Consider the following 27796-nt stretch of genomic DNA (forward strand, 5'->3'; position numbering starts at 1 on the left):
GTTCACATGCAGATGTCGCGTTCAAATCAAAATATATTTAGACCAGTTGTGTTGTTGGTTGGGAGGGGGTATTTGGGTTTTCCTCACTCAAGTAGGACCTAATCGGAGATTTGATGGCATCTGAAACCTCAAAATCGTGTGATTTTTCGATTAAGTAGAAAAAACCGTGCGCTACAATCTCTTATGTGTTAACTGTGTATCGTTTCATGTGTTGTTCAAGAAAATATGAGAATTTTCCTTCAGATGTGACGAAAATAATCGATTTGCAAATACTAACCTCAACGGGACCGCGATGACATGAACCACAAAATGTTGGGAGCTGCGTAGAAATTGAAAGATTTGTTTATTCCAGTGCGAGTTGTTTATATCTAAAGTGATAAAACCACGTGCCGAGATGTCTTCGTCCGTCGTACAACAGTTTGTCTCGGGCTTAAAGTCCCGGCACCGAGAGACGCAAAATAAAGCGGCACAGGATCTTTACTTGTATGTGAAGACCGAGCTGCGTGATATGTCACAGGAGGAACTTGTGCAGTTTTTTGATGATTTCAATCATCATATCTTTGATATGGTGAAAAGTTCAGATGTTCATGAGAAAAAGGGTGGTGTTTTGGCTATAAGTAAGTATCAGTTTGCTTCTAATTTACTATTTTTCTCATCCAAAGGTAAACAGAGAAGTCGATCCAGTATACGAACATCCTTTTTTAGTTTGATGCAACACACGGCTCTCAGGTTCAGACCTGGCCCTCTAAACCTTCACCGGTATTGAAAACATTATTCAAGCAATTAAAGACCTCATTTGGTAGTTCACCAGCGAATCTAAGGATAGAGATCGTCCAGAATCTGTGGCAGTCGTCTGACCTGAACCCTTTCTTCAAAGCCTGCATATAGAAACTTTATCAGAAGGATTTCTGATCACGAACCAATCATGGTGCTCTTTGTTCCTCAAGCTCATTGGTAAACATTACAATCTTCGGGACAATAATTTCCATACGATGTAACTTACGCCCTACATATGACAACTGTTCTCGCTGGAGAAGTCAAAAGACTAAAAAGTGCACTCAACAAGCGTGTGAAGAGATCTGCTCCTGGATCTGATGGCATCTTGTGTACACCAGTACACCACAGTGGTTGAGCCCACCTGCCAAAGTAGTCCTCCTGGAGTCCTTTATATATTTTTCCCGTCCACCCCCTTAGGGAGTTATATCGTTATCGTCCACGGTTGCCTAAAATGCGCTTCAATGTGTGACCTATCCACTGTCACTTTCGCCTGCCAATCACAGTGCGTACGAGCGTCAGGCTCGTGCGCCGGCCAAGTTCTTCGCTTGAGATAGTATCAGGCTAGCGTATTAAGATGATACAATGCGGACAGGTGTTGACAAAGACTTTCAGCTTATGAATAACAGTGAAGTTCTCTTTCCATGTACTATTCCCATATAGAAACGCAGAAAGAACACTAGGACAGAACAGCATCACCTTGATGTTGGTGTTGAGATAACTGCATTTCTAAATTTTGGACAGTGCAGCAAAAGCGCTGTTAATGTGTCGGGCAAAATCCAGTTCGGTGCTACCATCGGCAGAAATCACGCTGTATGGATCACAGGTAGATACTAGACAGCTATCACACTCCCCCTTGTCTCTCAAGAAAGGAAATCAAATTGCTCTGCCCTTGAGCATGAACGAGATATGTATAACGAAAACCGGATCAGCTATGTTTGACATGCCGGCCGGACTTGCCAATGTGTTGATGAGATTGGCACGTTTTTGGCTATGTATAATTGAATACGTGAAACTACTTTTGGCTACATGGGTGAGTACGCATTAGTGCCATGGCTGACAAATTCTTTTCTTTTCTCTCTGACCAATACGATTTGACGAAGATTATGGTTTGTCCTTCTTTAGCGCCGATCATGTGTACGGATAAGTTTCGGCAACACATTTGCAAGTTCGGGCATTTTAGTGTGGGTACTACCTATTAGATATACTGTGGTCTAGATATACAAATTGATCGACTGGTTCGATGCTTTGCCCATTAATGTGGATGGGGAGAGTGCAATGACAAGTCAGACTGACTAGCTTGGTTTTGTTGGTTCATTCCAACGCTGCTTGCCTCTCTTTCCTCCTCCTGCAACCTTGGCGAACTCTGCTTTGGATTTAAAAATCCTCTGGTGATTTTACCTCAGTGCAGCACATGACATTTGGTGCCATCACATGTCACTCCCATAATAGCTATTAGTTTTCCCGAAATGCCCCTTCTGCACAGAACACGCCAGATACACTCCCTATTAACGTAATCGAAAGGTTTCTTGGAATCAACTAACAGGTGCAGCGAAGATCCGATAATCTGTAGGGTGTGGTCAATTCAGAAGGATCCGGAACGGAAACCAGCCTGCTCTCTGTCGATCAAGCTTTCGAAATGTTCGCGGAATCTTTTAAGCATTACTTTGCAACGATAAGGATTACGCAGACACCCCTTCAATTGTCACACTTAAAACAGGTGCCCTTCTTTGGTATCATAACGATCATCCCCTTTTTCCACTCTCTGGGAAAGGTTTTGGATTCAATTTCCATACGACTGGAAGAAGCACATTATCTCTGCGCTTTGATAGCAGCATGTTACGGTGACTAACCATTTTATCCACAAGGGGAGGAACGTCATTGGATATGGTATGGTTAAGAATCGTGGTAAAGTCTCCCTTTCAGCTCCTCTTCCTTATGAATAAGGAGTCGATCGTTAATGTCTTTCACAGGGCCACATGCAAGTTCTTTCCTTATGCGGAATCATCACCATCGACGGAGCAACAACCGGTATACGGTCTAGGCCTGCCTTAGTAAGGGACTCCAGACACTCCGGTTTTGCGCCAAGGTCCACCAATTCGATATCCCTAAAAGCTGTCTGTACCTTTTATACTTTCCGGGCTGGATCTTCCTCATCCATACGGATTAGGTGATCTCACTTCGTCTGCTCGATCTAGATAAAGGTAGACTGAACATCTCGGGATATTCTTCCCAAAAGGCCAATATCGCCAGCATAAGCCAGTAGTTAGGCGGACTTGAAGAGAATGGTGCCTCTTGCTTTGACAACTCTATCACGAATCACTTTCCCTAGGTCCAGGTTAAAGAGGGCGCATGATAGGGCATCCCCTTGTCGTAGAATGTTGTTGATATCGAATGGTCTTGAGAGTGATCCTGCTGCTTTTATCTGGCCTCGCACATTGGTTAAGGTCAGCCTAGTCAGTCTTATCAATTTCGTCGGAATACCGAATTCTCTCATGGCCGTGTACAGTTTTACCCTGGCTATGCTATTATAGGCGGCTTTAAAGTCGATGAATAGATGGTGCAACTGTTGTCCATAGTGCAACAAACAGTTTTTCCATCGCTTGCTGCACAGAGAAAATCTGATCTGTTGCTGATTTGCCTGGAGTGAAGCCTCTTTGGTATAGGCCAATGAATTTATATTATATTTTATACATAATAACCAGCAACGTGATACCTCTATAATTGCTGCACTGCGTGATAATAATAATAATCGTTGGCGCAACAATCCATATTGGGTCAGGGCGTGTTTGAACTTCATTCAAGACCGTAACGGTAAACTGCACTACAGTGTAGGAAGCAATGTGGTCAGCATTGCGTTCGCCCGAGATAAACTGATTTGACTCAGGTACTCATTCACAACTAAGTCGACTGGTATCCGACGTCAAATTACGATGCAAATCCCACTGCCACCAGTGAGATTTGAACCGCGACCTTCCGAACGATAGCCTTGTGCTCTAACCACTCAGCTATCCGGACACTGCGTGATACCTCCCTTTATATGTATGGGACAGATAACGCCTCCTTGCCAGTCATCAGGTATTGATTCGCTGTCCCACACCTTAAGCTTCAGTTAATGAACCGCTTGGTTCGGCTGTGATTCCATTTTCCCCTGGCAACTTATGATTTTTAAACCGGTGGATTGCACGAACTGTTTCTTTTATGCTTGGTGGCGGTAGCATATGTCCGTCGTCTTCACTTGGCGGGACCTCAAACTCGCCGATAATTTGATTGTTGAGCAGTTCATCAAAATACTCAACCAATCGCTCCAATGTGCCCATTCTATCGGAAATCAGATTTCCCTCTTTGTCTCGGCAGGATGAGCATCTTGTTGTATAAGGCTTCATCCTGCTGACTTGTTGGTTAAACTTGCGCGCCTGGTGCGTTTGCCCCCTGTACTTTTCTAGTTCACAAACTCGTTGGTTCTCCCAGGCTTCTTTTTCCGTCTGTGAAGTCGCTTCTCCGCTCGACGGAGTTCGTGTGTCTCTGCACGTGCCCGCGTTCTTTAAGAATGCAACATTACTCGGTATGCGGCATTCTTCCGTTCCGTTTCTAGCTTACATTCATCGTCAAATCAGCCGTTCCGACTCCTTTTGCAGCTGGGGCCAAGTATGTTTGTGGCCGTATCAATGATAATGTTCTTCAGGTGGTTGTGAAGATCATTTGTTGATGCTTCATCTCCAGGATCTCTGTTGACTGCGGTTATTGCGGCATCCATTTCCCTCTTGTAGGTGTCGCGGAGGGTTGGTTCTGGAGAGGCCCACGTATGTTTGTAGACCGCTTTCTGCGCAAACCAGGTACTTCCAACAACCATTTCGTGTGACCCTGCTAATTGAATAACCCGCAGTCCGTTATCATTTGTATTTTGGTGTAAGCTATGGGAGCCAGCGTATCGCCTGAATACGTTCTCCTTCCCTACTTGGCTGTTAAAATCCCCAAGTATGATTTTAATATCATATCTGGGACAGGCTCCATTGTATCTGATTACCTGAAATGCGCTTCAGCCCCCCACGGTCTCCTGAGATGCCTGCACTCCTTAACTGTTCTGTGCCAAGTACTCTTGGGGCATCAGCCATCTTGTGAGAATGGATTTCCCTGCATGGCGTAGCAAGCAATGCAATTGTCGTCCAACCTTAACGTGTGACCTATCCACTGCCACTTCCATCTTCCAATCACATTGCGTACGAGTGTCAGGGTTGTGTGCCGACCAATTTCTTCGTTTGAGATTGCATCTGACCAGCGTACTCAGATGATGCAACGCGGACATGTGTTGTCGAAGACTTTCAGCTTTTGAGTAACAGTGGAATCTACTGTCCATGTGCTACTCCCATATAGACAGAACACTATGCCAGAACAATCTCAACTTGATGTTGGTGTAGAGATAATTGCACTTCCAGATTTTAGACAGGGCATCAAAAGCGGATCTAACGCTGTTGATGCGTCGGGCAAAATCCTGTTCGGTGCCACCGTAGCCAGAAACTGCGCTAAATATACAAATTAATCGACGCAGATGCAGATAAGGATTTTGCGATGACAGGCCAGACTAATAATCTTGATTTTGTTGGTGATTATGTTCAGTCCAACGCTGCTTGCCTCTCTTTCCGAGCTCCTCCACATGCCCCGAACAAGACAGCACGAAGAACGTCACCGACAACAAGAAGAAAATGCAACCCTGGCGAACTCCCCTTGGGACTTCAAAATCCTCTGGTGATTTTACCTCAGTGCAGCACTTAACATTTGGTCCCATCACATGTGACTCTGATAATAGCTATTAGTTTTTCCGCCGTTTTCCGCACGCCAGATACACTCCCTATTCACAATGTAGAAAGCTTTCTTGAAATCACTTAAAGGCAGGTGCAGCGAAAACCCGTTGATCCGTAGGGTATGGTCAATGCATTAGGATCCGGAACGGAAGCCAGCCTGCTCTCTGTCGATCAAGCTTTCGAGATATTCCAGGATTCTTCTTCTTTTTCTTCAACCTTTGTCCCGTTCACAAGCGGGGTTGGCTCGTCGTGATCGGTTTCGCCGTTTGGCTCCATCGAATGCCTGATCTGGGTGCAATCTCGAGATTTTTAAATCTCCATTCAGCGTATCAAGCCTCCGTTGTTTCGGCCTGCTTTTTGGTAGTTTACCATCGACTTCGATGTTCAGACCAATCTTGGAAAATGAATTCTCGTTAGCACGAATTGCGTGACCATACCATTGAAGACGCCTCTCTCACAATTTTTCCACGATCGAGGCAAAACCATAACGATCGCGAATATCCTCATTTCGGATGTGATCCAAACGTGTCACGCCACTAGTCCATCGCAACATCTTCTTCTCCATTACCGCAAAACGCCGTTCATTGTCTTTTATAGTCGGCCAACACTCAGAACCATAGAGAGCGACAGGACGGACGACATTGCGGTAAATTTCAGATTTGAGACCATTTTTGGACAAGTTGCTCGAAATCATTTTTGGTATTAGATGCTAGGAAAATATTATCTGCATAAAGCATTGTATAGGGCACTGGACGCTGAATGTCCTGTGTGAGGGTTCCCAAACAAGAACAAAGAGGAGCGGTGAGAGGACGCTTCCTTGATGAACACCAACAAAAACATGAAGCTGCTTTGATACACCCGCCATACTTCGAACTTTACTTTTCGGATCATGGTAGAGCAATTCAACGCACGAGTTCTTCTGGCACTAAGTATTGTCGTAGAGCATACCAGTGACGCTGACACGTGGAATTGGCCCAAATGTCAGCAATGCTTGTAGAAGCGGAGGATGAACAAACCTCTTCCGTTGAAATCTGCTCGAAATATTCTCACCCTCTATCCGTCGCCGCTCGTCGGCAATAGAAATGGTCGATATCCTGTATGCGTTGGCGTCGGCTTTTAACAATTCTATACAAATCTCTCTCGCCACCCCGAGTGTCCAATTTATCAAAAAGATCTTTGTATTAGACCGCTCGGGTGACAGCGATCGCTTTCTTTGCTTCCCGGTTGACATTCTAGTCAAACAGGAAATAATAACGCCAATATTATTTGTAAAAAGCTTTCAAAAAGGAATTATCCGAAACAGACCTGGAGGATTCGCCTTTAGAGGCAGAAAAGGTAAAAAAATCAAAGACTTATTATCCTGTTAATCATCAGGGGGAGGGACGGGGTTGAACCCCCAAAAATCATCCCCTTTTCTTGCATACAAGCACCTGAAAACGTTCACTCTGCAAAAGTCGCAGTCACTAGTGAAAACCCTCATGATCACAAACCTAAACAACTCACGGAGGCTTTCACGACACACTGCGTACAAACATTCGCTGTTGTATTCATTTCTACGCTTGACAAAAACTCACGATGAACTACGTCACTTCATGAAGCAACGAAGAAGGACACTTCCTTGATCTAAGCAACTTTGCTCACTGGAGACAATTCGACAAAGATTTCATAGCACTGTGCGCAGATGTCAAAAATGCCTGTGACACAGTGGATCTGTCCCTACATGTTGCGTAATAACATCTCTTCGGATATCATCATATGGCTGCGCAAAATCAACCAATAGAAAAATCTCGATGAATGGTCAATATTTTACCGTTGACAATGAGTAACTCTAGGGTTGTGTACTAAGTTCTGTTCTCTTTAACCTTTAGGTGACAAGGTTTTATACTGGCATTTCTGCCAAAATTGAAATTTTCTAGCATACAAATGACTTCCTTATAATAGCCGCTTTAGACACAAGAAAGACGTCCAGGAGCTGATAAGTCAGCGAGCTTTAGTTTCCTGTAGTGAGTGCGAGAGACTCAAATTCTCTCTCAGTCTAAAAAAGTAGAACACCATCTCGTCTTGTCCAGGAAGTGGACTGATCCCTTTAGTTCATAACTTTTCTAGGTAGCGTGATAACAACTTCTCAAACTGTCAAAGATCAGGCTTCCTTTATCACGAATAAAGTCAAAAAAGTCTCGAGAATTTCCAATTTTGCTATTGGCCTAACGGGAAGTGAGTGGGTGAATCTCGTAAACTATACAGAAGGACCGTAAAACTCCTCCTTGATAGCTTACTCGTCTGAAATAATGCCCAATTATCTAGAAAACAAAGTGGAATCCCTTATGATTGCCTTATTAAGAAGATGTCGGCCTCATAAAGTTCAAATTCACATACACGGTGCTCTCTTTTTTTATTCAGAAAAATCCTTTTGGTGGTGAAACTACTAAAACATAAACTACAAAGCCAACAATCCTTTCCTTTATTCTATAAGAAGCCATCACAGCATCGAAAACACCCTAACGTACAATAGCTTTTCGACGAATTGCACATCTTTTTTGACTACATGAAAGCTAACAGTATTCCCAAAATTTGTATTTTCTTTGAGCTCAAGAGCCCTTAGGGAGAAGGAATTGTATAAAATGACTGATTTAGCTACTCAGTTCGAGATAACCCGCTGTCTATTCTATGCAGGAGGACTTCAACACTCTTTTAATATTTTTTCTCCGATCTGTTTTCTCATCAAAACTCTTTGCCGGTTACCAAACCATACATTTAGCGAAGCAGAAGAACATTGATGAGTTATTATTTAAAAAAAAAAAGACAGTCAGTGCAACCAAGCCGTCTCTACGTATATTGATAGGTTAGTCATCAATTTCCTGGGTATAGTAACTGCCTAAATCAGAAAGCTCGTGAGATGACAAGCCCGAGTAAGAGGCAAGCCGGTACACCCCTCATTTGCGACTTCGGATGCATGGATAGAGTGAGCTGCTCCTTACATAGTGCAACAATGTGTTCAAATAAGTATCAACAAGAAAAAGCAGGCGAACATCCTACCCAGACCCTGATTCTATCCTCTGGCCTTAAACTCGGAGGACACCAAGGTACTAAATAGGTTGGTCACAGACTTTTTCCACTGCGTAGTTTGGGGCGTCACGACGTTGCCATCGATTGGTCAATTTGAGTTACGAAGGTGCTTCTCTTACTACTTCCTGTCCATGGCTGTAACTCCGTCTTTCCGACAATAGATCAACTCTTCGCCGTAGAACTATTACGCTAGTAATGCTTGGAGTTCAACGTCAACGTCTACCAAATATTCGTTGACTTCTAACGTATACATGCTAGCTCCAATGCCGTTCAGCTTTGCCATCGGGGATGCAATCTGAAAAATTCTTGTTGATACTAAAATATGCTGCTTCTTAAGTCAAGGCAAGTTATAGAGTACGCCTATGACATCAATACTTATCGCGCTCCATCTTCGGCGTCAAAAAAATTTTTCTGAAAGGTGATGATGCAGGATTAAAGGTCAATGAACAAGAAGGTAGACCATGTCACAAACTACAAAATCGATATCAACTAGACAAAATATCACAATTGGTCCCTAAAGTTACCCAATTGCGCAAATTGGCTGGCCACTTTCAACGAGTGGACGCTTCGAGAATATCTAAAAAATATTCAAAGGGAAAATCGGTGGATCCAGACTGGTTGGGAAAACGTAAAAATATGGGTGGGTGGGGAGATCTAGTCATCGCCGACAGCATTTCATTATTAATAATAATCGCTGGGGAAACAATCCAATTGGATCAGGGCTTTGAAGCTAACACGCTTCATTCAAGATCGTAACGGTACACTACAGTACATTTTAGGAGGCAATGTGGTCCGCATTGCACTCGACCGAGAATATTAACCTGATTTTACTTAGATACCCATTCACAGCTGAGTCGATTGGTATCCGATATTCAGTCACAATAACAAATCCCTTTGCCAACAGTGAGATTTGGACCTTGACCTTCTGCTACAACAGTTCAGGGCTCTAACCACTTGAGCCATCCGGACACACTTCTTTATTAGGATAAACTTTAAAGAGGTGGACGCTGTAATTGAATTGAGAGGACTCGAGGCAGAGGCCTTCCAATTCATTTCGCTTAGGTCGAAAATGTCCTGTCGATATCACCAGAATTTCCGATTGAGCTAGAGAAGATACCGTTACCTCTGAACGAGAAGCTTGACTCCAATTTATATGCTTCGGGATTAGACACGGAACTGTATTTATAGTATGATATGGTGCTCGACGCCATCTAAAAGCTGCTTAGAAGTTTACATTGCCTCATCATGGCACAAGAACTCGAAACAGATTTTTATTAGCATTATGATAACGAATCCTTTCTTAAAGATAGCTTAATTTCATTCCACCCACTACATGAGGCCTCATATGTATTTCATATACAATACTCAGGCTTTTCGAAGAATATTTTTCCTTGTTATAATTAGGAGATCTAATTACTTTGTAAAAATCAATCTCTGCTGTGTGATGAGTATTTAGAACACTGGTCATTTCATGTGAAAAACCAATGGTGCTAGTTTTTCAAATTGTGTGCCGATCTTAAACGTTTATGACCAAATATCTTCTTTGGAAAAGTGGACAGTGGTACTCCGAAGTCGAGGGAAGAGTGATAGCTCTATAGCTTCACGGTAATTGCAACCAAAACACATCTGAACTAAATTAGACAATAATTAATATTATCTTCGCAGTAAGCTAGCAGTTGATAGCAGTCTATCTCATTGTGACTAACACCTGACGATGTGTCTTTTGACTTTCATACCTTTTCAATATTCTCATCTTCTTCTGATAACTAAATGAAACTAAATTTAATTTTTTTTCATTCTTTCCAGAATGTTTGATTAGTGGAGATGTCGTCAACACAACCACACGCATTTCACGATATTCCCACAACTTGCGAAATCTTCTGCCATCGAATGATGTATCTGTCATGGAAATGGCAGCAAAAACTCTTGTGAAATTAGCTTTATTGCCAGGATCTAAAGGAGCGGAATCGTTTGAGTTTGACATAAAGCGGGCATTTGAATGGTTATCGGAGGAAAGACACGAGGTAGGTATCCCACAGAAATTAGTTTAGTTAATAGTGACTGTGGATTTATTGCAAACAGCTCTCGGAAATTTGTTATCCTTCAGGGATTTATTCTCATTCCAAATTTCGGGTCGTTGATTGAGGTTTCTTCGTATCTAGATATAATAGTTTGTGCGGTGTGTAGGTGAAATCCTTCCAGTATCAGCAACACATAATGAAATATTATTTCAACAGGTTGCTTGTTTGGTTTTTATATGTTATTGTGAAAAAGGTCCGTTTCAATCATTCATAAATAAACGAAAAAAAAGTTTCCACAGAAAATATGTGAGAAAAGAAAAAATAATTTATCGCGAATTAATTTTTAAAATTAGTCCTCTTATCGTGAATATAAGGAAAAGGGTAGTTTCATCATCATCAACGGCGCAACAACCGGTATCCGGTCTAGGCCTGCCTTAATAAGGAACTCCAGACATCCCGGTTTTGCGCCGAGGTCCACCAATTCCACCAATAATGTGCCCTTTTTCCATGTTGTTATCAATTGAGTTTCCTTTAAATAAAAAAATCTTGATGGGTATACCGTGTATGACAATTTTTGAATGACTACCTAAAAGTCGTGGTGCTGGTTATTCACTGACCGTTTTTGTAAGAAAAAACATTGGAAAGAGTGGACTTTGTATTATAATAAAACTTCAATTGACACACATTGGCCTCCTTTAACGTAGTTTTCTACTTCATGTGTTATTTGGGTAGATTTGAATGAAACAAACGATTTAAACGATATTCAAATTGAAAAATTAAATATCATCATCGTCGCGAAGCCCCTGCAACGCATTTCGAATTTATCTACCGGTCTTCGTCCGTCTGTCCTCCCTTAGAATACCCTTTTATGTATCCGAGTATCATTCGTACGTTGAACGTCGCCAGCCTATTGCAATCTCCAAGATTTTTTTAATTTGAGGATTTAGGGTCGTGAAATATTTGGTACAACTCATGGTTGCATTTGGTCGTCCTCTGATTTAGCTCCTATTATTCTCCTCAGGACGTTACTCTGACCAGTTTTTCGGAAGCTTGTATTAGAGTCCATGATTCACATCCGTAGCTTAGCACAAGGCTAATTATCGTTTTAAAAAGTACATCTTCTCCCGATTTCCTGTAAAAATTTTATGACATTTGGTTCACTGGAAACAAAGTGATTGCGCCTAAAAAGACAGTATGCTTGCGTTCTCAGTACAAAAATGAGCATTGGCTAAAGAGCCGATATTAAGTTTTGTTTTAAACTCGGTAAAAACGTTTGAATTGGTGCAATAATTTTATGGTGAGTGGTAGGCGCGTTTTAAAAACGGTTGTGAAGACATCAATGACGACCCTCATGTTGGCCAAGCGAAATTCGTGACTACGTCAGATCGCTGCATCGGAAAAGTGCGTGATTTTCTCAAAATTCTACCTAAATCGTCGTTGAGTTTTATGAAAATGGAATTGGTAATGTCCAAAGATTCGATTCATCGTATTGTGACCGGAAAATTGGGCTATCGGAAGGTTTGTTCTCACTTTGTGTCGCACAAACTCATTAAGGACCAAAAATTGCTCAGAATCCAACATTGTAAGGATATCGTTAAAGAGTGGAAAAAAGATAAAAACTTCCTTTACAACATTGTTACTGGTGACGAAACGAGGTGTTTTCAATACGATCCGGAAACAAAGGATCAAAGTACTGAATGGAGGCCACAAAGCCAGCCAACAACTAAAAAATCTCGTTTTCAGAATTGAAAAGCGAAGAAAAATACTCACCTTTTTTTACGATTCAACCTCAGACAAGGACCTAGACCATTTGCTCCGGCCGATTATCCACGCACCTTCTTACACACCCAGGAATCGGGACAACGAATCGGTTAGCCACCGGAAAATACTTCTGGCCGTCCCTGAACAAGGACGTAAATTCTTGGGCCAGTGCATTGCGTGCCAAAAGTGTAAGATCAACAAGCACGTAAAAAAGGAAGTAGGTGTATTACCTCGGTCGACCAAGGGCTTCCACACCATCCATTTCGATATTATTGGCTCTTTGCGAGTCTCGCACGGATATAACTATTACCTCACAATCATCGACAGGTTTACGCAGTGGCCTGAAGCAATACCTCTGACTGACATTACAGCACAGTCGAGAATGGATCCCGCGTTTTGGTGTAACAGCCGTAATCATCACAGACCAGGCAATGCTGGTATTGTTCATCATGATTTCGTTTCACCGGGCTAAACGGTTACTGCGCCATATTATATTGGTGTCTTGAGCCGGTTTTTGCATCGTATTCGTCACATTCGCCCAGAATATCGTGAAGAAGGGTCTTATCGATCGACGCCAAGGTATACATCAACAATCCTAGGACTCTAGCTCAACCTAAAAACAACATTCGATGCGAAATAGCCGGCATATCGGCCAAAATGTTGGAAAACGTTAAAAAAAAAAGCACATTTGGCCATCAAGACCAAAGGCAAACATTTGAAAGATATCATTTTCAAAAAATAGCTGGATCAAATCTTCTTGAACTAAAATAAATGATTTTTAATATGAACCACGAAAAAAATTAAATGGCCTACCCTGTAGTTGCAGCAGCGACATATCAGCACACAGTCGAGATGCAATCTTATCGTTGATTTCAGATAGAATCCTCGGAGTTGCTGGCGATGCATAGAGCCTGGGAATACCTGGTCTAAACAAAGGATCCATTTCCGAGAATTCTATACATGCTGTTTGGAATTCGCACCGAACTTCCGCGGGGACCTCAGCTGGATGATGGAGAAGAGTGCTTCGGCGTGTACTGAAACTGGTGCCTACAATGCGGCGTGGTGTTGTTGATGTCGCCGCCCCTACCCCCATCGACTCTCGGTCACCAGTTTCCGCGGTGACCTCAAGTCAAACACGCTTCCTGATGATGGCCGGGATTGTGTCGTTGCGAGTTATAAAGCGGTACTAGTCTGCGACTCGCTGCACAGTCACGTACGCGAATTGCGGGAAATGTTCGACGAATCTCTAGTGCAACAAGGGGCGACAAGATGTTGTACCCGCCCCCGCATTATTTCGTAGTAGGAGCGAATGATGAAGAGGTTCATTTCCTCAAACCACTTCATTCGCCGCCGACGCAAACCTGCTGAAGTGGTCGCCACCGATTGCGGCGAAACAGCTGCAGCAGGCGGGGCAATACTCCTGGTCGTCGTGTCGCCTAAACGTCGAACCGCCCCACGACTAGCGGTTTCGATGCCGTGCTGTTCATTACGGGAGACCGACCCAGTCACGAAGTCAGACGAATCCCGCCGATTATCCCTACCGGTTCTCAAGTTTCTCCTTCTTCTCATTAGATGGATTGCCAGGTGTAGTGATGGCTTCCTCAGTGAGTAATCTGCAAGGCTGCAAAGTTCCCGCATTTTCCTCACCTATCGCCTGTGACACTGCGGTGGCATACAGCATACATACTGAAGCTATCCATCCCTCCTACTTTCACAACCGGGCTTGGGATTGGCTAGGGCGGAGTTATTCCTTTAATACTTTTCATCAATTAAAATATATTTTCCAATAACTATAATTTATTGATCAAAAAATTGTTAAAATCTTTTCTTTCAAATTGAATTTCAATCTTTCCTTTCAGTACCGTCGGCACGCATCCGTTCTCATTCTGCGCGAATTAGCATTGGCCATGCCAACATATTTCTATCAGTCAATGTCGACGTTTTTCGAGAAATTTTTCAACGCCGTTCACGATCCTAAACCAGCTATTCGAGAATCCGCTGGAGAAGCTTTACGCGCCGCCTTAATAGTAACATCTCAACGTGAGAACACGAAACAATCTAGTAAACCACAATGGTATATGCTTTGCTATCAAGAATCAATGAAATGCTTCCTAGCGGAAGCCCCACCAAAAGAGAAAGGTGTCACGCGAGAAGATAGAATTCACGGCGGACTTATCGTCTTGAATGAATTGTTTCGTAACTCTAACAGTTGTTGGGAACGTAAATATTCAACGTTGAAAAGTCTACAATCTGAATATCGAAGGCAAGGAGAATTTTCGACGGCAATGTTTCCAAGGATGAAACAAACCCTAATTGAAAAGATTGGATCTTCGCAATCGCATTTGGATTCAGATCACTCTAATTTGAAGTTTTCAAATATACAGATTGAAGAGTCTGCTAACAGTCGTCAGATTTTAACTGACCATTATGAAGAAATATGTGAAAAAGTGATGGATCAACGTAACAGTCGCTCGTTTTATGTGCAGCAGGCACTATTAAATATTCTGCCTCGAGTAGCAGCATTCAATCGGGAGGCTTTCGTTAGGAAACATCTGGATACCACAGTTTACTACCTGTTGAACATATTAAAAGGAAAAGAAAAAGATCGAAATGCCGCCTATGTGACCCTAGGTTACATTGCGGTGGCAGTGGAAAACGACATTGAAAAACATGTGAGGAGCATTATGGAGACAATTAAAGTCGCCCTGCCGGCTCGTGATACGCCCAGTAAACGTAAACCGACACTAGACCCTGCAGTATTTACGTGTATCACGCTACTAGCACACGCTGTAAAATCCGGCATTACTGAAGACATCCGCGAAATTCTCGATTCAATGTTCGCTACAGGACTTTCTCCTGCCTTGACTGTTTGTTTTCGCGAATTGGCAGAAAATGTTCCACGTCTTAAACGCGACATATCAGAAGGATTGCTTCGAATGCTCTCACAAGTTCTTATGAATAAACCGTATCCATCGTTTGGAACACCAAAACATAATATACCAGTGTCGTTTCCGTCGTTGGGATTGACGGATTCACATCAGTATGATGTTGCAACGATCGTGTTGGCGCTGAAAACTTTGGGAACGTTCAACTTTGAAGATCAGCCATTATTGGATTTCGTACAAAAGTAAGTGTTTTAACGATTTTGTAGATTGTACTATATAAAATTGTATCATTTCAGGTGTGCTGATCATTTTGTGTGCCACGAGCAGCAAGAAATTCGCCTGGAGTCGGTTCAAACTTGCACCCGTCTCTTAAAGCAAGCAATTCAAAGTTCAGATCCTAACAATGGCGTTTCGGAAACACTAAAAGAAGTAATCGTGCATGTTTTGGAACGTTTATTAATAGTCGGGATAACGGACGTTGATTGTAATGTGAGACTACGTGTACTGCGATCGTTGGACGAGACCTTTGATGCGCAACTCGCGAGGCCTGAATCTCTAAGTGCTCTTTTGATAACTTTAAACGATGAAATCTTCGAAATACGTGAACTGGCGATTGTGACAATTGGTAGACTGTCAGCAATGAATCCTGCCTATGTTATGCCAAGCTTAAGGAAAACTCTGATACAATTGCTAACGGAATTAGAACATTCAGGGATGAGCCGTAATAAGGAGCAGAGTGCAAGAATGCTGGACCATTTGATTGTTAGTACTCCCAGGTATGTAGCGACATCTTAATTATAAACAAAACGTTTTCTGAAATGTTTAGTCAGTGCAATACCTTCACTACCGCAAGCGAACTTATAATTGTCTTCATTTCGCAACAAACCCTATTCTCAAAATGAGTTTAAGACTTCATAAAGACCTCCTCAGTGGGGTGTAGTAGATGTACGAGTCTTCAAGCCAAACATGTTGCATTTGCACAGTGTGCAGAACACATTTTTTTCACTAAGTCTATTTTGCCATTGAGACTATTTTGATGGAAGAAAAAGTCATAAATGCACTTAATGTGAATAGCAGAACAAGGAGGATGTGTTCTGATGTAAGAGAAAGATCAAGTTCTGAATCTCTTGACGTCTTTTCTCACTGAGAATATCGACATTATGCTCAAGACCAAGACGCAAGTTACTCGCCCAGCGCAGTTTCAATTGAAAGAACGATGTGCAACGATTTCATATATGGAAACAGCGTAACCCTAAGCAAGACACGGCAAAGTTTCTAATCCCATCGATTGCAGATGTCGTAAATGCTCAACCAAAATAACAGAATTTTAGTAAGAAGAGGTTTGTGTTTGTACCGATTCCGACTTTAAAAGACAGAAGGCGAGTGACGGTGTGCCGGCACATCGGAGACAAGAACCACGACTGCATTGCTGACGGTGAGAATACCTCCGCCGTCGCACTGAGCTGCCAATGGCGAAAAAGGATTTGCGATCTTGGGCATGCTAAACTTCTATCGCTATTCCCTGCCCAAGGCCGCTCATCACCAGGCGACCCTCAACGTTTACTTGTCAAGGCTTAAAACGAGAAACTCCTGCGAGGTTGCGTGGCCTACTGAGGCGGTTCAGGCGTTTGAAACTGTCAAACAACAGGTTGTTGATGCTACACTGCTGGCATTTAATCGGCCAGATGCACCCCTAGCCGTGTTTGTCGATGCCTCAGACACAGCGGTAGGCGCCGCTCTTCACGAATGGGTGAACCAAACCTGGCAACCGTTGAAATTTTTTTCGAGCAACTCAACGCACCTCGAAGTAACTACAGCGGCTACGAACGTAAGCTACTCGTCACGTACCTCTCCATTAAATACTTCCGCTTCGCTTCGACAAAGCGTCTCCTCGCCAAGTGATCTCCATTAGCCAGTTTACTTCCGACATCCAGCACGTGCCTGGAAAAGACAACGTCGTTGTGGACGCTTTGTCACGACCTCGGAGGTGACAGTCCCCCTCGGTTGATTATAAGGCAAACGCCGAAGCGCAGAATGACGACGCAGAGCTTGAGGGCAAACTCCAAATACAAGTTCATGGAGTTTCTTATCTTCGACTCAAACTCCTACTTACTCTGCGAGACCTCAGACAAGGACCTAGGCCAGTTACTCCGGCCGATTATCACAATATTCCACGCAGTACACCTTCTTGCGCACCCAGGCATCAGAACCACGAACCGGTTAGCCACCGGAAAATACTTCTGACCGTCCATGAACTAGGACGTGAACTCTTGGGCCAGTGCATCGCGTGCCAAAAGTGTAAGATCAACAAGCACGTAAAAAAGGAGTGTATTCCCTCGGTCGACCAAGGGCTTCTACACCATCCACCTCGACATCATTGGCTCTTTGCGAAACTCGCGCGGATATAAGTATTGCCTCACAATTATCGACAGGTTTACGCAGTGGCCTGAAGCAATACCTCTGTTTGACATTACGACGAGGCCCTCTGTCGATGGTGGATTCCGCGCTTTGGTGTACCACCTGTAATCATTACGGACCAGGGAATGAAGTTTGAGTTCACTCTATTCTCGGAGTTAGGCAAACTCCTGGGTTTCAAACGCCAGAGGACCACTGCATACCATCCCCAATCCAATGAGATGCTGGAACGTTGACAGCGGACTCTGGGATGTGGGAAGTGCCGGAACTTCAACGTTTTGTGTCGACAAGGTAGTGCCACCGAAAGAGTTGTAAACTGAGAGGCGAGATGGTGCTGCATTTCGGGTAGCCGTCACCAGAGCTCCCGACAAGTTTAGTTTTTCGAAGTGATAGTACAGGGGCTGGTACATTTTGTTGTTTTTTAGGTGAACCTATAGTGGTAGCAGCATGTCTCAGTACTTGCTGAGGTGCCGGCGACCTATTATCCAATCGCCCTTTTCGAGAGGCTGATCTAGTAGCGATTGCCTCTGTCAATTTAGAAACGGTGGCTGTTAATGCTGCCACCGTCTGATACAGCTGAGCCACCTAACTTGACGTGTCGCGAAAAATTTCACCAAAAACGCACGTTGACCTCATGAATTTTGTCTGCGTTTTCATCAGAGACTGTTGACTGCGCTATACTCCACTATGGGGTGAACAAGAAACACTAACTGTTACCGAGTATAAGCTTTGTTGGTAAGTGATTAAGTTTAGCTGTCTCACTTACTGACAGACGCCTTATGAACTGTCCCTTCAGTCTCTTGTAGAAGCACTCCTCGAGCATATCGGAGACAAGCTCAATTGTTTCCCCATCCAGCCCGAAAAGCACTTCATTAAACCGTGTGACGTCCATTGTGGCACCGGCTAAACCTCTTTGTCGTCCAACGACAAAGAGGCTACAAACCAAAACCCAGGAGCAGAAAATAGGAAATGGGGGACCAGGCCGTCGGCTTTGCTCATTAAGTCGACGAAAGGCAAGACATTTGCGGAAGTCCTTAGTGAAATCCGCTACAGGATGAAACCCGCAGACAATAGAGCAGAGGTGTCTACGGAAAACAAGGGGTGGCGGAGTCCTCGTCGAACTGGGCCCGAAGACGACTAGCAAGAGTAGGTTCTGTGAAACGGTCAATGATTACTGGGGGAGAGGGTCCTTATGCTTATGTTTATGCTGCATATGCTCTCTAGAAATCCAGGATCTTGACTGCCCTACAGAAAAGTTCCCCCGAAGAATATGTGAGGAAACTCCATAGCAGCGGGAAAATTAAAATTGGACGATTAGTATGCATGGTACGAATGTGGATATTCCCCACCAAGTGTTACAAGTGTCTGGACTATGGACACATGTCAGCAACTTGCAAGGGACCGGGCAGGAGGACAACATGCCGCAGATGCCAGGTAGGTCATCAATCGAAGACCTGGAATGAAAGTGAAAGTTGCGTTCTCTGCAGGGGTCGTGGCGCGTGTTTCTCTGAGCATCGCAGACACTGCGGGCTCGGGACGGTGTCCAATCTTCAGGACGGAACTGGAAAGGGCTAGGGCGCGATTGGTGCGATTAACATGCACGATCGCTGCGAAGGTAAATGCTGATCTAGTGCTAATCAGCGAGCAATACGAGACAGGAACCCGGCTTCATGGCATCTTAACACACAGCTGGGTTTGGGATGACGTTCGACTTCGTGTTCTTGCCGAAGTCCGAGGGAATGGGTTTGTCTGTATTCGGTGTTTAAGGACAATGTTTTTTAGCGTATACCTGACGCCGAATGAGACGATGCCGAGCTTTCGGCGCCGGCTCGATGCCCTGGAGAATGCCGTTTGGGGCACAGAGGGGCGAATTCTGGTAGGCGGTGATTTTTTTTTGCCAGGGCCCTTGATTGAGGTATGCCTCAGCCAGACTCCAGAGGCGTGGTAGCGTCGGAACTGGCACCGTCGTAAATTCATTGATGAACGTGATAACAACGGCTTCCATGCCCCGGAAGGTCCCAGCCGCGACAAGCCTTCTATATACTGGTGGACGGCAGAAATTGTTGACCTACGGAGGGAGTGTCATAAGCTCCGTCGTTTGGCACAACGTTTGCACGCCAACGAGGAGGCATGCGCCATAAAGGCACAGTATAAAAGCAAAGCTCGCGGTTGGCAGAACCTGGCCACAATGAGAGAGCTTGAAGAAGCGGTTCTCACTATGAAAAACAAGAAGGCACCAGGTCCTGATGGCATCCCGGCGGAAGTTTATAAACTGATGTTCCGCCAACGACCAGACTTACTGCTTGAGGCGTTGAACCCTTGCTTGAAGGAGGGCATTTTTCCTTGTCGCTGGTACGTGGACAGACTCGCGCTGATTAGCAAAGGTAAAGGATACCCGGAGCTCCTGTCTGCACACCGACCGCTGAATATGCTTGACACGGCCGGGAAAGCGTTCGAGAAGTTCATCACGAGTAGATTCGCTAAAGCGCTGCCGGGGGCATATCCCCAAGGCAGTTCGGGTTCAGAACAAAGAGATCCACAGTGTATGCTATTATGGAGGTCGTAGATGCGGTTCATCGAGCCGAGGTACAGCCGCCAATCTCGACGGATAGTGTTCCTCATAACGGTTGATGTCAGAAATGCCTTCAATGCCGTAAGAGGAAGAGATATGTTAGGAAACTTATCACTAAATCCACTAAATTTATACTTCATAATTAAACCTATTTTCGGTGTGATCGTATTATCAAATTATTTCCTAAATAAATTCTTTTCCTACATTCCAGGCTGATCTCTTCATATATGCGACCAGTTCTCACAATATTAGTACCGAAACTCAAGGAGCCCGAATCGAATCCAGGAGTAATTCTTAATGTTCTTCGAGCTATTGGTGACTTAGCGGAAGTGAATGGAGGTTCTACGGAGCTAGAAAAATGGGCTGATGACTTGCTTGCAATACTTTTGGAGATGTTAAGTGATTCAGGTAATCCGGACAAACGTGGGGTAGCACTATGGACATTGGGGCAGCTAGTGAGCGCAACAGGACGCGTCGTAACACCATATCATAGATACCCAATTCTTATCGATATCCTGATAAATTTTCTGAAAACTGAGCAGAGACGATCAATACGTAGAGAGACAATTCGTGTGCTAGGATTGCTTGGCGCCATGGATCCTTACAAACACAAAATGAACAAAGGGTTAATCGATAGCCAGAAAGACACTATCTTAATATCGCTATCAGATTATAAAAATAACGAAGCGCAAGATCTATCGACTGCTGAAATGTTGGTCAATATGGGGACAGTATTAGAAGAATATTATCCTGCAGTGGCGATTTCCACGCTCATGAGGATTTTACGTGATCCTACTTTGGCGCAACATCACACAATGGTCGTTCATGCGGTTACATTCATATTCCAAAGTTTAGGAATCAAATGTGTTCCATACCTAGCTCAAGTGCTGCCTAACCTTCTGGACAACATTCGTACAGCAGATATGAATTTGCGGGAATTTTTGTTTCAACAGTTGTCGACCCTTATCCAAATTGTCAAACAGCATATCATATGCTACATGGGGGACATTTTCAAGCTCGTAAAGGAATTCTGGACAATCAACACGCCATTGCAACCCACCCTTATCAATCTCATCGAAAATATAGCCATTGCCCTGTCATGTGAATTCAAAGACTACCTGCCTCAACTAATGCCACAAATTCTTAGAGTTCTCCAGCACGACATCTCTAAGGATCGGATAGTCACCATTAAATTGCTACAAGCACTACAGAAATTTGGAAATAATCTGGACAATTTCCTGCATTTGATAGTTCCACCGATTGTGAGGCTGTTCGATGCCTCCGATGTTCCGCATCAAGTGTCAGTGACTGCACTGGAGACCATAGACTATTTGGCTCGCATTTTAGATTTCACTGACTTTTCATCTCGAATCATCCACCCACTTGTTAGAGTTTTAGATAATAATAGTGAACTGAGAGACAATGCCATGTCCTGCCTTAAGTCCTTGGTCATTCAACTTGGCAAGAAGTACCTAGTTTTTGTCCCGTTGGTTCATAGAGTCATGTTGAAACATAAGATTTCATGCTTGGATTATGAGAAGCTGATTCCGAAAATTCAAAGCAATACAACTGTTTGTCTGGATGACGAGTTTCGCATCCGGCAAGCGAAATATAAAAATAATGATGTGTCGCTTAGCTGTAGTGATAATAACACCATCAAGAAGCTAAACACGTCTTCGAGCGATCTTCAAATGGCGTGGTTGGCAGCGCGCCGGGTTTCGAAGGATGATTGGCTCGAATGGCTTAAGCGTCTCTCTATAGGATTGCTGAAAGAGTCCCCATCTCCAGCGTTGAGGTCGTGTCGCCCGTTAGCACAGAACTATCCCAAATTACTGCGTGATTTATTCAATGCGGCATTTATTTCCTGCTGGAAGGAGCTGTCTCCTGGGTTGAGAACGGAGCTAGCACAGAGTCTGACACAAGCGCTCGAAGTGCAAGATATGCCAGAAATAACACAAACAATTTTAAATTTGGCTGAATTTATGGAGCATTGTGAAAATGAAGATCTTCAGATTGCGCTGTCACTTTTGGGGAAACGGGCAATGCAGTGCCGCGCCTACGCCAAGGCGTTGCACTACACTGAAGAAGAGTTTTATATTGAAAAGAAGCCACAAGTTTTTGAGATGTTAATCTTGATTAACAACAAACTTCAGCAAAAGGAAGCCGCCGAGGGGCTTCTAACAACGTTCCGTAATGCTGCCGATGAACTCAAAGTACAAGGACGATGGTATGAAAAGTTACACAACTGGGACCAAGCTTTAAAGCACTACACAGATAAACTGAATGCTGACGCGGATGATCTAGAATCACGTTTGGGGCACATGCGTTGTCTTGAAGCTTTAGGTGAATGGTCGGAACTAGGAAAAGTCACCAGAGAACAATGGGATAAACTGGGCCAAGACGGGAAAGCGAAGGCTGGTCGTTTAGCAGCTGTAGCGGCGTGGGGACTGCAGGACTGGGAAAGCATGCAAGAATACGTAAAATGTATTCCTGAGGAGACACAGGATGGTAGTTTCTACAGAGCTGTGTTAGCTGTACATTATAGTGACTTCGAAAGTGCTCAGAGGCTCATCGACGAAACTCGTGATCTGCTCGATACAGAGCTAACAGCCATGGCGGGCGAATCGTACGAACGAGCCTACGGAGCTATGGTCTGTGTACAAATGCTTTCAGAGCTTGAGGAGGTAATTCAGTACAAATTAATTCCTGAAAGAAGAGAAATCATAAAGGATATGTGGTGGAAGCGACTGCAGGGTGGACAGCGCTTAGTAGAAGACTGGCAAAGAATAATTCAAGTGCATTCACTGGTGCTGAGTCCACAAGAAGATGTTCACACGTGGTTGAAGTACGCCTCATTGTGCCGGAAAAATGGATCGTTAAAGCTATCTCATAAGACTTTGGTCATGTTGCTTGGCACTGATCCGTCATTAAATCCATCAGAAGACCTTCCAGCAAACCAGCCACAAGTAACATTTGCCTACACTAAACACATGGCTATGGCTGATGACGTGCAGGGTGCTTATGAGAAATTGAGTCGATTCGTCGACACTTTTTCATTCTTGTGCAATTGTCCTATTGACGACATGAAGAAGGACGACCGAAGATTGCTAGCTCGTTGCTATATGAGACTTGGTCTTTGGCAGAACAAACTACAAGGAATTACCGATAGTTCAATAAAAACGATCCTAGGATCATATGAGAAAGCAACAGCCTATGATCCGAATTGGTACAAAGCCTGGCATTCGTGGGCGTATATGAACTTCAAAGTGGTTCAAACACAAAAGCAACAGTTGCAGGATCAACAAAGTGCAATATCCGAACAGGTTCGGGCCCAGAAAGAGAAGATGATAATTTCGCAATATGCTGTGCTTGCAGTTGACGGTTTCTTCCGTTCCATTAACTTGCTTAAGGGGAATTCCTTGCAAGATACCTTGCGGCTTTTAACTCTATGGTTTGACTATGGACATTATCCCGAAGTTTATGATGCCCTCGTGGTAGGCATGAAATTGATTGAGATTAACACATGGCTGCAAGTCATTCCCCAGCTAATCGCTCGTATTGATACTCACCGGAATTTGGTTGGTCAGTTAATCCACCAGTTGCTGATCGATATCGGAAAGTCTCATCCTCAAGCTTTAGTATATCCTTTGACGGTAGCTTCCAAGTCGGCTTCGATTCTCCGGAAGAACGCGGCCGATAAGATCTTGGATTCGATGCGAAAACACTCACCTGTACTTGTAGAACAAGCAATGATGTGTAGTGAAGAATTGATTCGTGTTGCAATACTATGGCATGAACAATGGCACGAAGGATTAGAAGAGGCATCAAGATTGTATTTCGGTGAAAGAAATATCAAAGGAATGTTTGATACATTGGAGCCATTGCATGCCATGCTGGAGCGAGGACCCCAGACGCTGAAGGAGACATCTTTCAATCAGGCTTACGGGCATGATCTGACCGCGGCAGCGGAGTGGTGTCAGCAATATAAACAATCTGGAAATATAAGCGATCTAGACCGAGCCTGGGACTTGTACTACCATGTGTTCCGGAAAATTTCGAGACAATTGCCTCAGTTGACTTCATTGGAACTGCAATACGTCAGCCCCAAATTGTTGGCCTGCAAAGATCTGGAGTTAGCTGTTCCCGGGAGCTATAACCCTGGTGGAGAGTTGATAAGGATATCCCACATCAAAACAAACTTACAAGTGATTACGTCTAAGCAAAGGCCAAGAAAGCTATGCATTAGGGGGTCGAACGGCAAAGATTATATGTTCTTGCTAAAAGGTCACGAAGATTTACGACAAGATGAACGTGTTATGCAACTTTTCAGCTTAGTAAACACTTTACTCCTGAACGACCCGGACACTTTCAGGCGAAATCTAACTATCCAAAGATATGCTGTTATTCCACTAAGTACGAATTCTGGTCTGATTGGTTGGGTGCCGCATTGCGACACACTTCATACGCTTATTCGGGACTATCGCGACAAGAAGAAAATTGTTCTGAACATTGAACACCGCATTATGCAGCGCATGGCTCCTGATTATGATCATCTTACCTTGATGCAAAAGGTGGAAGTTTTTGAAAATGCGCTTGAGCATACCAAAGGCGATGATCTGGCTAAACTGCTTTGGCTGAAAAGTCCATCCTCTGAAGTGTGGTTCGATCGTCGAACGAATTACACTCGATCATTAGCGGTAATGTCAATGGTGGGGTACATCTTAGGATTGGGAGATCGTCATCCTTCAAATTTGATGTTGGATCGATTAAGTGGTAAAATCCTGCATATTGATTTTGGCGATTGTTTTGAGGTTGCTATGACTCGCGAGAAATTCCCTGAGAAAATACCATTCCGGTTGACCCGGATGCTTATAAATGCTATGGAAGTGACGGGAATTGAGGGCACATATCGACGGACATGCGAAAGTGTCATGCTTGTCCTTAGAAGGAATAAAGATAGTTTGATGGCGGTACTGGAAGCGTTTGTTTACGATCCTTTACTGAACTGGCGACTTTTGGACTCTGATAAAAATCGACGATCGAAAACAAACACCGATGGAAACATAGGAAGCTTGAACGGATCCGTAGACGATGCATTCAACCTGTTTTTGAGTAATCAAAATGCAAAACTAAAGCAATTCGATGCCACTCAAGGGCCACAAGCTGAGGTGACGAATAAAAAAGCTCGATCGATCGTGGATCGGGTTAAACAAAAATTAACCGGAAATGATTTCAATACACAGAATGCCGTGACGGTGCAACAGCAGGTCGACTTGTTGATACAACAGGCGACCAACAATGAGAACTTATGCCAGTGCTATATAGGTTGGTGCCCATTCTGGTAAATTCAATTCACCGCTTTGCTATCCGCTAGGAGTAAGATATGAATTCAGTTCATTGACGAAAATCTTGCTGATGGAATTGTGATATATAACTGACACAAATTCTTCTAAAACAAAAACAACACGTACACACAATTTGCGTTTGTTTCTAACTCTTGAATGATGTGGCCATTATCGAAAGCCCTTTCCAAAGAACATAACATAAGAAACATTAAAAGTGAACTTCTGCTTTCATTCTTCTCTCCATGGACGCCATCTGTTCTTATTCACATGTTAGCTACGATACGTCTCAATATTCTTTTGTATTTTTGTATTATCAAATTGTTATTCTTTTTTGTTTCTTGAGTATGGTGTTATTTAAGCTTCTCCATCATGACTAAATGTTTAAGAAATTGTTATAGATTTTATGTATAATATTTGAGATATTATGTATAATATTCTGAGATAGTAAATATTTTCCGTAAGGTATGTCTAAATAATTCAATTCATAATTTGTTTGTGTAGTGCAGTAATTTTCTTATAGACAAAGTAAGGCTAATAAATAATATTTATAATGGGAAAATTAAAAATTGTCGTTTTTCTACCTTGTGCTAGTTTGGTGATGGGAAGATTGTTTGACAGTTTCGTGAGGATCCTACATTTCTTTATGATATATCAATTCTCTGAACATATTCTCTATTTTGATGACTCTTATATGTTATCACAGCAGTACAGAGGCAAATTAATTTCTATATTAATCGATCCAACCGCCTCGGCACAAGACGCCAAAAATCAAAATTTCACAAGGCCAAATTAATTTTCTTCTCTCTCATCCCAGTCTGTAGTAGCCCTATCTGTTTCACTGTAAAAATCTGCACAGCGCTGCCATTCCGGAGTATTAGTGAAGTCCAGTTTCGAAAGCCTTCGTCCCGAGGATATACCAATAAGTTGGTACTGTGATTCAAAAACTTTATTTTCCAAGTTGTCAGAATCCCTGCATCTGCCGGATTTTACTTAATGGTAGCACTAAGTGCCAAGCATTTAGGCTTGGACGATCCTACCTACATAAAAGAATAAAGAGGCGCTGGTTAGTGGGAGAATCCGTCGAGAACTGCCCACAACATCGAGCACATATGCAGAATGTGTACTTCTGCATGGTTTGAACCAGACTGTGTGAGAGTCCCAGGACATCAAGGGAAGCCGTGAGGGATTTAGGTCGCGGACAATATTATCGGAACTACAATCACCCGCTCGAGACGCCAAATTTCTTCGATTTCCCGAGCCAGTGACCTTTCTTCACCTTCACCTTCTTTTCCACGTATTTCCGTTTAGCAATAACAATAATATACACGGAGCGACCCGTCTTTTCAACTAACAATACGTCAGGCTTGTTGGAATATGGCGTCCAATTAGAACTTGCCGGTCCCAATACGCGCTGTTAGCAGAACTATAAAGTACTGCTTGCGGCTCATATCGGTAAACCGGACATGTTCCCATCATCAGCCCATGCTTAAAATAATTATTTATAATAACCTTTATTAACTTAATTATTTAATTACGTTGAATAGACAGGATTGACCTCTCCCCTCCTTCTTGACTTGTTATCGCTCGAACTCCAACTGGCACAGAAAAACCATTTTCGCTGCCAAAAATTGCGTTTCGATGCCATAGCTAACACGATTCGCACTTGCGTGCATACAACACGTAAGTTGTTCGCTTCGCTACAACAGTTCACCCCCAGCTGAAACCAAAGGGCTGCTGCCGCAAGTGAAAACGGACGCTTCGCGTGCATATCGCCTTGGTCGCGTTTTCTTTCTAGGCGAAGAGCTTTAGTCGAACCAAGGGGACCAATTTGACTGTGCCCCCGACGTTTAGTCTATAATAATGTCAGCCTGGCTTGAGGAGTTCGAAGAGGTCCTTACAAGATGGCAGCAGCGGCTTCCGAAGAGCGATTTCTAGGTGCATCAGCCATGGTTTTCGTGTGGTTGGTTGGTGGTGACGGCTTTAGCTTTGGCATTGTTTCCTTGAGGAAATGCAACAGACTGGCAGCGTTGAGAACAGGATCGGTGGGTAGTCTCACTCTCAAAGAAAAACGAGTAGTAGCACATGCGACCATGAAGGGGCCATTATAGTTGCCTTCAGCATCATGTGCCACCTTTCGAGCCCATTGGGGGGTACG

At 43.5% G+C, this 27796-nt stretch overlaps 1 protein-coding gene across 1 annotated transcript; it reads left to right on the forward strand.

The window, feature by feature from the left end:
- Positions 1-394: 394 nt before the first annotated feature.
- LOC119650868 (serine/threonine-protein kinase Tor) lies at positions 395-26193 on the forward strand. Its single transcript, XM_038054033.1, has 5 exons — positions 395-617; positions 10449-10666; positions 14284-15551; positions 15606-16085; positions 20508-26193. Exons 1-5 carry the CDS (start codon positions 395-397, stop codon positions 25639-25641), a joined length of 7323 nt encoding a protein of 2440 aa, XP_037909961.1. The 3' UTR covers positions 25642-26193.
- The last annotated feature ends 1603 nt before the right edge of the window (positions 26194-27796 follow it).

The sequence above is a fragment of the Hermetia illucens genome, chromosome 1, assembly GCF_905115235.1.
Source record: "Hermetia illucens chromosome 1, iHerIll2.2.curated.20191125, whole genome shotgun sequence".
In the NCBI taxonomy this organism is placed as follows: domain Eukaryota; kingdom Metazoa; phylum Arthropoda; class Insecta; order Diptera; family Stratiomyidae; genus Hermetia; species Hermetia illucens.